The 14,031-nt window shown below is 40.5% G+C and overlaps 1 protein-coding gene across 1 annotated transcript in view; it reads right to left on the reverse strand.

Annotated features, from left to right (window-relative positions):
- Positions 1-14,031, reverse strand: part of TNFRSF21 (TNF receptor superfamily member 21) — a 62,705-nt gene that overhangs the window by 13,787 nt on the left and 34,887 nt on the right. The window contains exon 4 of the mRNA XM_054569469.1: positions 7,463-7,728. Within this exon, the coding sequence (XP_054425444.1) occupies positions 7,463-7,728 (266 nt within the window). The remainder of the gene's footprint in view (positions 1-7,462; positions 7,729-14,031) is intronic.

Raw genomic sequence — 14,031 nt, forward strand, 5'->3', positions numbered from 1 at the left:
TCTCCTAAACTCTAAGGGATCCCAAGACTTACAGCCCTGGGGGAAATGTGCAGCTAATCCCCTGAACCAGTCCGGCCTCGGCTCTCCTGTTCTTTCTTCTATGCTGAGCCCTTCCTTGTTTCACTGTCCCCAGCTTCAGTAAATGTATCCTTACAATGAGCTGCACTCATGTTGTAAAATCATCCCTACACAAAGTCAAAAACCCACACACTTGCAGCTGGCCCTAGGCAGACCTGCTCAGGGCCAGGAACCCTGTCCAGTAACAGTCACACAGTGAGTGGCAAAAGCGAGATTCAAAGTGAATCCAGAGGACCACAATCAAATTGTTTTATTTGTCAGGCCCTTCTATTAGTTCTTGGAGATTCAGAGTTCAAATTCCAGCACTTGATGTGAAGTGACACCTTATTTCTACACTTCTAATATTGCAGAACAGTGAAAGATTTCTGAAAAGCTTGCTACTGAGCAAAACAAAACTAGGTTCTAAGTAAATCAGATATTCTTTGCAGAATCAAAGGTTTGAGAAGCCCTTAGAGTAAAAAAGCAGGTGGCGCTTCCCAGGCAGAAACCAGATGGGAAAGTCTAGGAGAAGACAACCAAAATACAGTCTTAAAAGAAACTACAGTTCATATTTTTTTAATGACTTACAAATCAACAAATATATACCTGCTCTTGTTTTCTGCGTATATTCTGATGGGCTGGGTACCCCTGCCTTTTGATGCTATCTTACATTTCCTCGTGCACACTTCTACTGTAACATTTGCTTATGCCCCTAAGTTGTAATTATTTGCATACGTGTCTCCATCTCAGCTTACAAGCTATCAAAAGCAGGGGCTACCTTTCTTCTTTACATCATACCAAGCATGCAGCTGGTGCTCGACATAAGGTTGTTGACTAATTGAATGAAATCTTCAAATATGGTAATAAGTAGAAGAGCCTGAAATGAAATTAAAACTCTAAAGCCTTATTCATAGACATTGCTTCTTTATGCACAACGACCACCTTTTAAACACAAGCACCATTAAATGTGCCTGCGCCTATGTCTCATTCTCATTACCCCAGAAGTTCCCCAGAGACTGAAGTCACACTCTACAAATTAAGTAACTGACCTTAAATGACCCCATGTGCGGTGTTAATGCAACAGGGGGCAAGGGCTAAATGCATGCCTGTTTAGCCAACATCTTAAGGCGTTACAACGACAGTCCCTATTTTCTAAGAGATGACCAACTACCAAAGTGAAGAACAAAGACAAAATTTGAATAGCCCAAACACCAACAGTTAAATGTACAGCTGGTATTTACCTCAACTCATCCTCACTACATTAAATTTCTGAAAATAGCTAGTCTCAGGCAGACTTTCGATAAGGCCAGCTGCATCCTGCAGCTGGTAAGCAAAAAATCAGTAACTGTAGTTCCCTCTGTGACAGAAGCAGTGGTTCTGTCCTCACCAAGAGAATGCCCAGTGCTTTCTCTTCTCACTGTGAAGAACCTCCCAGTTGATTATATAGAGTAAAGCCACCCAGTCTCCAACACAGAGTCTACTGTAGTGGAGAGGTGAGGGAAAGAGAGACAGGGAGAGAGAAAATGAACTGGTCCCCTGGGACCTAGTTCCATGTGGTTTCTGAAAAGAACAAGATACCCTAACCAAAAATCAAATCATTCTACTACATACAAGTCAATAATAACAACAACACTAGCTTCAGGTCCACTTGTTTTTAATTACAGTGTAGTTTTAATCTACCTAATTGTACAGAAGGAAGACGGAGGGAAAAAATAACCCAACTTCCTGTCTGAGTAACATCAATTCTTTACATTTGTGTATTTGTGGTCAAAGCAGACAGCTATATAACATTTTCTATTATTTTAGGTTATTGTGATTTTTAAAATATCAGTTTTTAAAATGTACATAAATTTTTTTCTTCCCTTTTTCAAAATGAAACAATAAAGGAATGCTGAAATTCAAATCTCACTAAGCATCACTTTAGTACCTCACCTTTTTACATACCACTTCCAAGCTATTACCTCATTTAATTCTGATAACCACTTGATTGCCCATTTTATTATTTTTTAAAGATTTTATTTATTTATTTTTTAAAAGATGGGAAGGGAGAAAAAGAGGGAGAGAAACATCAATGTGTGGGAGATGCATCGATCGGTTGCCTCTTGCACGCCCCCAACAGGAGACCTGGCCTGCAACCCAGGCATGTGTCCTGACCAGGAATCAAACCGGTGACCTTTCAATTCACAGGCTGGCACTCAATCCACTGAGCCACACCAGCCAGGGCTTGAATCCCCATTTTAAACAGGAAAATCTGAATCAATAAAGACACAAAGTCCACCCTCTTCAAGGCAGGGGGAGGGGTCCTGCAGGAGAGGCGGGGGGATTGAAAAGAAAGAGGGAAGGAAGGAAGGAAGGAAGGAAGGAAGGGAGGGAGGGAGGGAGGGAGGGAGGAAGGGAGGGAAAGAAAGGGAAGCATAAAAGGAAACATAGAAATTCAGTTGCTCAATTTTGTTTCCCCTTTTTTTGACAGCTATTGAAAGAACCCGCTGTTATCTTTATACATACCATCACCTTTGTTTCTTCACTAGGGAAAACATCCCTGCCAGCATAGGAACATTCACTCAGGCAATAAGGAATAAATATTTACAATTAGCTGGAATTTCCAGTTCTTGGGCATCGAACCCAGATAGCAACCCTTGTGCTCAACAATCTAAGCAGTCTTGGAATTGGGAGTAGCTCCCAACCCCACACTAAGTAACCCCTAGTGCTCAGGATTTAAAGGATCTATTATGTGTATGAGTTGGAGCTAGTTAGAAACATTCTTCCATCTCTCTTACCTCTAGAGCCTGGGAATAAACTGCAGCTATTAATAGTACATAGTCACTAAGTGCTGACTGTGGGTCATACCAGATTCTCACAGCTCACAGGGCAAGCACTTAATGGTGTTCCCATTTTCTCAGGAAAAAAACTGAGTCAGACACGCCAAGTAATTTACCTTAACAGCCCCAAAGTGAGATGCTGTCAGGACAGGAATTTAACTTGGCACACACTGCCACCCTTATATTCCATTTGTAGCTTTAATGGCTGATTAGTTGCATATCTAGTACTCCCCTCTTCTTACGCTGGTGGATTTACCCCCCTTAAACTATATGTGTAAGTTCCTTCCATTCCACTGTCAGCTGCCTTGAGGGCACTGGCCTTGTCTTACTTATTCAATCTTTGCATCGCCCCAAGTGCCTGTTATAATACTGCACACATTATTTGTTATGTAATATAGATTTAAAAATAAAATCACATCATCTCCTTTGCTGTTCAGCAGGAGAAACGTAAACCCAGGCATGTAAGGACTGAAGGAAAGTAACTGTCAAGCTTAAATTCTATTTTCCATCTATCCTTCAGAGTCAGAGGGTAAATAATGCAATTTATTGATTTAGTGGGCATTTTCCAGACAAAGAAAAACAGAGCTTGTTGCTGGAAACCTACAGGAAATATTCTTTAGGCCAAAGAAAAATGATCTCAGACAGAAGTTGAAGTTACAGGAGAAAAGATGAAGAGCAGAAAATATCTACGGGTAAATCAACGTGAATCCTGACTATATGAAACCACAATAATTATGCCTTTTGGGGGTTAAGAGAAGTGAAGTATTAAAATTCATGGCAACATCAACAAAAAATAATTCAAGAGAAGACTAAACAGGACTAAAGTCTTCTGAGGCTCTCGTATTGTTTGAAAACGGTAAAAAGTGCACATTTATAAAATGCCTCTCATAAGTGAAGTATGTTGCACTCTCCATGGTATTCACTAAGAGTTGAAAATGTATAACAAATAAGCTAACAGAAGAGAAAAAGTAGAGTAATAAAAAAATACTTGATTAAGCCAAAAGAAGGCAAGAAATGAGACAGCCCTGACCAGTGTGGCTCAGCGCGTTGGGCATCGTCCCACAAAGCGAAAGGTCAGGGCACATGCCTGGGTTGTGGGTTTGGTCCCCATCGGGGTGCATACAAGGGACAGCCTACAGGTTTTTCTCATATCGATGTTTCTCTCCCTCTTTCTCCCTCTCTTCCCTTTTCTCTAAAAATAAATAAATAAAGCCCTTTTTAAAAGGAGAGGGGGAAAAAGAGGGCAGCAGGACAAATACAAAACAAACAATAGGGGCGTAGAGAAAGTAGATTTAAACCCAAATATATGAGTACTTACATTAAAAATGTAACCACGCTGAAATTCCCTAATTAAATAACAAAAACTGTCAGATTAGATTTTTTTTAAAGCCTTAAATATATGCTACTTACAAAAGACTTTCTTTAAATAAATCTACAGAAAAAAAATCTAAGTAAAATGATAGAGAAAGAGATAATATACAATTTGGAATGTTGTATTAGGTTTTTGTTTCATTTTGATTTTTAAATAGCTTTGGCCAAGTCCCAGTGACCTCCAACTACTGTCCCCTCTGCTCTGCTGCTCCTTCCCAATGTTCATGCCCTGGAAGGGAAGAAGAGACATAATTCTGGGAGGCTGGATTCAGTTTAGATGTTGAAAGAAGAGAGTACTGAAAAATACCGCTCACACCTAAGATAGAGTGGATGCGTGGATTAAGGGTGGTACATCCAGACAAGGAAATAATATGCAGCGCTAAAAACAAATGAGCTATCAATTAATGAAAAGACATGGAGGCACTGTAAGAAGCCAGATTCCAACTACAGGACTTTTCTGAAAAAGGCAAAAACTATGGAGACAATGAAGTGATTAGTGGTTGCCAGCAGTGCAGTAGGGGGATGGACATAAATAGAGCACAGAAGATTATTAGGGCAGTAAAAATATTCTGTACGATTATAATGATGAATAGGTGTCATTATACATTTGTCCAAACCCACAAAGTATATAACACGAAGAGTAAACCCTAAGGTAAACTATGGATTTTGGATGACTATGATGTGTCAATATAGGTTCATCCTTGGTAAAAGATATGCCGTTCTGGTGAGTGATATTGATAATGGAGGACAGTATGGATGTGTGCAAGCCAGGGGCATGTGGGAAATCTCTGTACCTCCCTCCCAATTTTGTTTTAAACCTAAAACTGCTCAAAAAAGTCTTTAAAAAAAAAGAACTCAAAGAACAGTACACCAAAAAGTGATTTTTATTGTATAATTTTTTAAGTACTAAAAAAATTTTATTAAGAAAAGATCAGACTCTGAATGTGTTTAATTTAAAAATGGCTAATAGGCTTCCATGGTTAATAATGGACCAGCTGTTCTTGACAGAGGTCACTGAAAAGCACACTGGGGCTAATCCTTTGAGTGGAATATAACATAGGTACTTTCAAGCTCATGAATAGGAGGAAACGTTAACCATTTTTAAACACACACACACACACACACACACAATCATTTTTACATATTAAGAGTCCATTAGCTCCTGAGGCAGTACCACAATACACAAAGAATACACATCCATCATAAGATGGGAAGAATCAGTCTCAATTATGCCCCCTGCGTTCTGATTCTCTTGTTTGACTCGACAAATCTCAGGCATAAACTATGAACATACAGTCACATACTGTGCAGTAAGATCTGGCAGCCAGAAATCCATGCTTGTTGGCTATTAATTTAGAGCCCAAGTTGGGTCTAGAGTGTTGCTAGACAGTGATGGGCATTATTAAAACATAAAATAATAACTTAATATTGCCTTCTCAGCATCCATCGTAACATGCAGGCTACACTAGCACCAAAGAAAAAGCTGTACGATGTCTTTATGCCATTGTTCTGTAGAAAATAAATAACGAAAAATAGTAGAATTTTTTTTTTTTTTCAATTAGCGGAGACAGAGCAAGGAAAGAACCGAAAGGTACAAGAGTCTGGCACTTGGGGCTAAATGTGTTTCTGGTTCACTGACTCAGTGGTTTTTGTTATAAATCACTCTCCTCCATGGAGAATGGGCCCACTGTACCCAGCACGGATTATAGGTGCTGAAATAAAGTACTTGCTCAATAAACTTTTATGGAACTTAATGGAACCATCAGAGAAACATTAAAAAAGGCATTTGTTATAGTCAATACCAATAACAAGTACCCCAAACACTAGGTCCAAATTCTAAGAGCTTGATGACTGTAAACAGAGAAATGAAATGGATTCACAGAAACAAAAAATCAAGTTTTAGTAAATTTTTGGCAAATCTGACCAAACATCGAAAACCTCTTGCAGTCCAAATAAGGAAGAATGGATTGTCACATAATTCAGCGCTCTGCCTAAATTAAAATAAGGATGGTAACTCTCTTGATTTAGCACTGTGAAGCAAGCCCTCTCTATCTTTTTTCTTGTGCCCTTTCAGTTCTGTCATTCTAAAAAATACTTAAATCACAAAGGTAGTATTTTTATTATAGAAAATGATTTGAACAGAAGAAAATCACTTCTACATCTACCATCCAGATTTAATAACAACATTTTTGCATTTTCATTTTCTTATGTCTGTATTTTCCCATGCCCACATTTGCTTTTTCTAATGAGAAATACGAAATGCAGTTCAGTAACATTCTATTCCCTTAACAATATATCACAGTCATCTTTCCACCTTTTTAAATATGGCACTTAACCAATCTTAACATGGTATCCACCATGTTTTATCTTTCTTGTAGGTGTCATGAAGGAGATCTAGTGACTTATCCTCAAGCATCTAAAAATCCTTCTTCAAGTCTGCTAGTTGCCCGGCCAGTCCTTTCCTTAAAGCAGACGCTCCAAGTAACATTTGCCTCTGGACTCCCGCCCTTCAAACCATGGCCATTTTGTTTAATTGGACATTAAACACCTACTTCTCCTTTCTACAAATCCAGCTACACGAAGCCCAGTTTTAGTTGTGAGCCACATATATTGAGACTGTTCCTCAGAAAGTTCCTTGACCAAAGACTATAAATAAATCACACTCCTAGGTCCCCTCTATTCCCATCCGATGTAGAGATGGAACAAGCCCAAGGAGGAGGCTGAATCCTGTTACTGGCTGCTGCCAGCACCACCGCCATGCTCCAGAGCTAAGGTGGAGCCTTCCTAAGCCACATCTCAGAAAACATCCTGGGGCGCAGAGAGGGTCTAGAAAAAAGTCTTCCTTCTTGTTCACAAGGATAGATCAGGCTGCACAGTCTGATGTTAGAGCCTCCCCCGAAAACAATGATTCTTAGCTTTGCACATTAGAATCACTTGGAGAGCTTGGAAAAATACTGATTCCTAGTCCCCCAGAGACTATGACTTGATTGGTCTACAGTGAGGCAACATACTAGAATTTTTAAAAAGATGTCTAGATGATTCTCACGAACACCCACAGAGAATGAATGCCCCTGAAGGTGGGTGTGTGTGTGTGCATACATGTATACCTAAATAGCTAACATCAGTTATGTTTCCTTATTACATATACCTGGCAAAATTTGAAGCACAGGAACCAAAAGGTCAGAAGGAAAGACAGAAGACTCGGATTACATTACCTGGGCTGTATCCTCCATCAGTCCACGAATCTTCTCCACGACATCGTTGCGCCGGTGCTGGCGCAGGGCGCTAATTAACTGTGCAAGGCTGGCCTCAGGGCCCCGGATGGTCCAGTGCTGCAGAGCTGCATAGGCCCGTTCGTGGTCCGCGGTGTACCCATTGGAGAAAGCGGCCACCTCCCTCTCACTGGCATTGCAAAGAAACTGGTAGATGTCCTTCCACTGGCTTCCCACTTGGGCTGCTACTAGCTTCAGGATATCAATACCTATTCCAGAGACAAAATAAAAATAATAGATAAATAAATCAATAGAAGTATGTTAGGAAGGGTCTTTATATAAGATCCCTGTGTTCTAATGAACTAAAAGAAACACGCTTATTGTTTCACGTCAAAGGAATGCATTGCCTCCTAGGAGCACTTGGCACATCCTGGGGACTAGTTAGGCACCTTCTTGCAAATTTCAATTCATGAATGTGAAACCAGAAGCAGGAGCAATCCTGAAAGTAGAAAATAAGTCATGGGGATGTACTGTATAAATAAGTCACCCCTAAAAGATGTCTTGAAAGCCAGACCCAAAGTAATGAGAGTGATTCCTTTGTTACTGCTAAAAACAGCTAGAACCAAATAAAATCAGAGGCTCCCAGACTCAAAAATGTGGTGACTTCAAGAAATTTAGAAAACGATAAGCCACAGATTAAAACTGCAGTGGAGTTTATCCAGCACTGCCTTGGTAAAGGGTGTTCAGATTCTGACAAGGGCACCCATCCTGTCAGCGGACGATGCACCCAGCTGTTGAGCCCAATGGAGGTGTTCCTTAAGAACTTCTGACTTCTTGTGCTCTAAGTTATGCTCAAGAAGCAATTTTCTGATCTATTTAAGTTGACCTGCAGTTATGATGAAGACAACAGCCAAAATGACACTATAACAACAACAGCTATTATCTTCCAGGCATTAGGACATTAGTTCACTGAACCTCTTTATAAAACATTAACATTCCAATTGTACAAGGAAAAAAAAAACCTCTTAGAAAAGCCTTACAATTTGTTCAATATTACAAAAGGTAGGTACGTTGGGTGCTGAGCCCAATTTCTGAATAATTATACATTGTCATTCTGGTTCATCAGTCACTTAAAAAAAATCAGTCAATGTGGGTCTGTCTTCCCTAAATTTGATGAATAGAGGTGAAATGTCAAAATGGAATCTCGGAATCTGCAAACTCAGGATAGGCACCTGGCGCCAACCCTCTGTGAGGTATGGCTTTCCCTCAGTAGCATGCTTTGGTGTCTTCCTTTTTAAGGAACTTTCTCTCTTCAATTATATAATGGCTTTGCCCAAATTTATACATGCGGTATGCATGTAACCTCACAGTAAGAACTCTGGTAGTTGACACAACAGACACGTGAGCGCTCTTAGTCAATACCATATCTTCCAATGAGGCCATGCTTAAATACTCTGATAGGAGAGTTATTATGATTAACAATGCCTTAAAAATGCTTGCTACTCAATAGACAAAGTGGGGTCTCATTCCCAAATGAAGCTTAGTGAAGAAAGGAAAAGAAGAGAATAAGGAGGAATTTCCTGTAATGGTTAATTGACTTTTTCAATCAATTAGAGGTTAACCAAGGAAAAAAAAACTTTTTCACTCCAATCAGTTATTGGGGAAAATATTTATAAATTGGGCTATCAACTTTTGCTTAACAGCAATATAAGTTCCTGAAATTTCTTTGAAAATGGAGGACTTTGTGGTTCCTCGATATAAATTCTTACCCTGCCCATGCAATCCTATTGAGGCAGATGATTTAGAAAGCTGTGTACACACCCTGACACAACCTCCTGAAAATGGTTTTAAAACAAGTTCTTAGTAGAGGCTTCTTGCTTGTCAGCTGTAAAAGTAGAATGCCACAAATTGAGACATTACTGTCCTTCTCACACTGTTTTTCTTGGCAGTGTAAAATATACTTGAACCAGTTGCTTTTCGGTTTTCGTAGCAATGTTTAGCCAAATACAGAGCTTTTGATTTCAAGCAAACAGGCTCCTCCAAAAACCCCGCAGGTAACTTTGAGGAGTAAGGCAGCTCCTGAGGTTGATGTGGTATATCGTGCCAAACACCAAAAGGCTTATTAGTCTCTGAATCTTAATTTAGGTCAATTTGACTAAGGTCTACAGTGTCTTACATGAAAATATGACTGTGTTTTCTTGTATGTGGGTTCATGGCTTAAATCTTCATAATGCCAGTGACAGTGTGGCTTTGGGCAAACCACTAACTGTCATGTCCGTTTCCTCATTTGTACAATGGAGATACTCACTCTGGTCCCTGGGGATGAGCTGATTAACATTTTCTATAGAGTTGATCTATTTTTGGAAGTACCCCAACATGATAAATGCTCCACATGCTGGGCACTATAACTTAAGACTAAATGCATTTCTGATGCAAATACACAGCCTTTATAGAGTAATTACAGAGTTGAAAAGGCTTATGCTTAATAACAGCTCCTTCTTCCAAAGCCCAGTATTTATACTTTTTCTTTCAGCCACAAAATAAAGAGGAAAAAAAAAGGAAAACACAAAGACTAGATACAATGAGATTTTCCTTCAAACTAAAATTGACTAGAAGCTAAATTTAAGGCCTACGAATCAGGTTTTATCTTATTCTTTTACTATGAAAACATGCGAGTCAACTCTCATGAACTGGCTTGGGTCAGCAGCATCCTACACTACTGCCCGGTCCCATTGTAGGAGCTGATAAATCTAAAGAGGGCAGAGACAAGGAGACAATGAATGGCTCCCTCTGGAGATACCAGCCTTTTATTCTAGCGGTTTACTCTATTCAATCACAAAACTTCAGCTGAGGAAGGGAGACCAGTCTGATTCAGCCCACGAGTTCCATGCACCTTGTCCCCACCTTATCACCAAGGAGAAAAGAAAAACCTGTGGAATATTTCAGGCGTATTTATTGAGCAGCCACTGTGTGTTACCGTGTTTGCTGGAAAGATAGCCCTTACGAACTTTTAAGAGAAAAAGAGTTTCTCACCAAGAAAATGTAGTGACACCAATGAAGCAAAATTGGACAGGCTTTGAAAGGGTTCTTTCTTTAAAAAGAAAGTTTTAGGCAAAACTGAATACAACTAGAGGAAAGCAGTAGGATGATTAAACCAAACTGAGATAAGTTACCTCTGGGGGAAAGGAGGGGAATGTTATCAGGGTGCACAAAAGGAACTTCAAAGTTGTTCACAAGGTTCTGTTTCATAGCTGGATGGTGAGAAAATGGGTCTTCTTAATGCTTTATTTGATGTTCATTATTCTTTTTAAAGTTGTACATATAATACACACACACATACATAACATGTATTTTTATATACTTTATATATGCACCTACTATTAGGTGGGATATATAATTTTTAAGTGTTTAATTATATGAGGAATCTCATGTAGAAAGGTTGATGTCCAGTTCAAAGTCACCCAGCTAGTTAGTGGCACCTCTACTGCAGTTAACAGGGAAAGCAGTATTACCGAGGAGCATTGCTGTTCGCTGGAATTACGTTCTGAGGACACGGTTATTCAGTCTATGTATGAGTGTACTCGGGGCTGGCCACAGTGTGTGTGGCTGTGTCCTAAGTAAAACTCTCTTTACAAAAAACTAGTAACGGGCTGGATGTGCTAAGTGCTGTAGTTCACCAACACCTGAAACTATAGGAATTTAAACAGCCAAGCAGTTTACAGCCATCAGTAAATGGCAAAATCTGATCTTCTGTAAGAAAGGACACTTAAGAGTAAATGGTTTACACTTCTCCCCAGCCAGAGGGTAAATAGCTTAAATCGCCCTACTTAGGGAGATAGATAGCAGAAACCCAATTAGTGCCATTTGCTAACCACACCCACGGACAAGATGAAGTTAAGGGGAAAAGATCTCATGAAGCTGATGAACATTCTATTGGGATCCTCCCCAAGATCCCCCTTAAAGAGACCTGGACTATCAAATGGCATACAATTTAGAAAAGTATTTTGTTAAAGGAAAACACACACACACACACACACCCCTACCTCAATTTGAAATGACAGTAAATTAAATAGACACAATCTCTGTCCCACCAGAGTTCTACTTTGCCTCATCAGAGTTCTAAGAGTCTTCATCTAGACAGAAGACAGTCACTATCTGTTGCGTTGACCTGAACTGTTTAGCTGAATGTGATACCAAGTCTTTTTTCCTTAGGTTGAAAAGAAACACAACCTTCAATCCACTGAAAGTGCTGATAGACAAAGGCGTGGAGCTTAACTTTCCTTTTTCTATGATGTCAGGTCTTAGAGCTCGGAATGGCTTAACTTTCTAAACAAGTTACTGAAGGGGCCAAGGCCAATAAACCAGAATCTGTACTTTGCCAGGACTGATGTATGCTCAGGGGGTCCTGGCCTCAGGTAAATGGTCTGTGAATTTTAAGATGCAAGTAGTGAAAAAATCATGAACTTTGCATTCACAAGATATGACTCCATGACCTTGGGCAAATGACAACCTCTAAGACTTCAGCGTTCACATCAATAAAATGAAAATACCATCTCTTACCTCATAGGGTGGGTAAGAATAGTTATAGAATCAAGTACCAATACCATCAAGCACAGCACACCACTGCATGTTGATTCTCCTTCCCCCATCCCTTGTTTCTGCATGGACAAGTATCACTGGGCAACATACATGAAAGGTAGAAAGAGTTCTGCATAGATGACAGTTTTAACACCAGGATTATAGGCAGTGAATAGGCCAAGCACCAGAATCCCAGCTTCCTGTGCTTCCCAGAACCTCACTAGTACATGTTAGGAGGGGCACCATCCACAAAAATGCAAATGTGAAAACAAAAATGCTGCTGCCACGGCTGTTGCATGAGCAGGACAACACAACAGGGTACACAAGATTACAGCACAACAGCAGGCACTGCTGACACCGCCCAGATCCACCATGAGGGAGAGACGCATGAAGTGACCAGCCAGGTCATTATCGAAGAGATGCCATTTTCCAGTGCATTCTAAAACCCTGAATTATATACTATCTGGGTGACAACCCTAATTTGAGGCTTTTTCCTTTTTAAGCTCAATGTGAGTTGCAGTATACAAAAAAGGTTCCTCCTCTTTTTACAAAAGCCTGAATTGACCTTTATAATCAGAAGGTATTATAGTTCTTTCCTTTTGGAGGTAAAATATCTGAAATGACTGCCATCATTAAAAGCCGGTATTAAAGCCTTCCCCGGACGAAGTATGAAGGAGAGTGGTGACAGAGCCAGAGGAAACAAAGGCCGTCGGTGACCTACGAGGCCGCGCTCTGGGTTTCACGCTGTACCACCCGGCTCCACACAGAAAGGGTGCACGGGGAAAAAAAATTTTTTTAATTTAAAAAAAGCTTTTTCGTGGTACCAAATGCTTATCATTTAAAAGATGAAAGCATTCAACTACATCCCCCCTACCTGTTCAATGTAATGTCAGTTCTCATTATTCTTCTCAAAAGAGAGGTAGAGAGACAAATAATGAGAACATTCCCATGGAGGTAATTAATGCACAACCCCCTCCCAGGACAGATGACTCCCCAGTTCTCCCTGTGCTGGTTTCTCAGCACACACAGCAGTCTTTTGTGACACACACGTGGGAATCGGGAGACATGAGCTCAAGACTACTTCCTTTTTACCATCACCCTGATCCCGGCCACGCGCCGCAAGCATGTGGGCATGCGTTGTGACCCCAGGCTTACAAATAACAGGCATATCGGCAAAGATGGACAATATATGTATAGAACAATGTAGGTCAAGTTTGGAAATTTGAATTAATGCCTGGCTTTAGCATTCCTAGAATTGACACTCTTCCCTATATGACGGTAATTTTCTGACCACTTTCTGCTCAAGCCCCATGTCTGCTTGGATTTACTGTTATCCCCAGGACATTCCAGAGCCTAGCACAAGATAGAAATACAATGAGTATCTTTGAATGAATGAATGGGAGCCTTTTTCTGTCAGCTCTCCCCTCTTGCCTGAATGCCCCCAACCATTTACCACCTTATTAACCTCTGTAACAAACCATTAAGTATCTGAGCAGCCACATACCATCACACCTTTGCCGTGGGGCCCTGCCAGATCTCCGGCCTCTATAATGACAAGGAAGACCCGCACAGTGGTCACCAATGGGTGGAGCTTGAGCTTTCTGGCACAGGAACCCAGTTCTTGTGCAACAGCCTCTCTCCCCCTCTGCTGGTGCCCCCTTCCCATTGAGGGTGGTCCACTGAATCCACATTAGGGACCAGAGCTCAGCAGGAACAAAGTTCTCCTGGGCTCTCCCACTGCAGCGAAATCTTCCTGCAGAGATGAGCCATCCAGGCAATAGTTTGTCTGGCCTGATAACAGAGTAAGTGCTCCTAAAAGCAACAGTCTCTCATATAGATATGTTACTCCAGCAACCAGCATATCATGGGATGGTTAAAAAATGGTTTATCAACAAGGATCACTCCCAATACATCACAGAGGAAACTGCTTTATCAGCACTAGGAATGTGATTTGCCCTGAGTTAAAAAATACTACTTTTACCCTGGCCAGGAGG

This window comes from Pteronotus mesoamericanus, unplaced genomic scaffold (genome assembly GCF_021234165.1).
Source record: "Pteronotus mesoamericanus isolate MK-2021 breed Mesoamerican mustached bat unplaced genomic scaffold, CSHL_Meso_final contig_20, whole genome shotgun sequence".
NCBI lineage: Eukaryota > Metazoa > Chordata > Mammalia > Chiroptera > Mormoopidae > Pteronotus > Pteronotus mesoamericanus.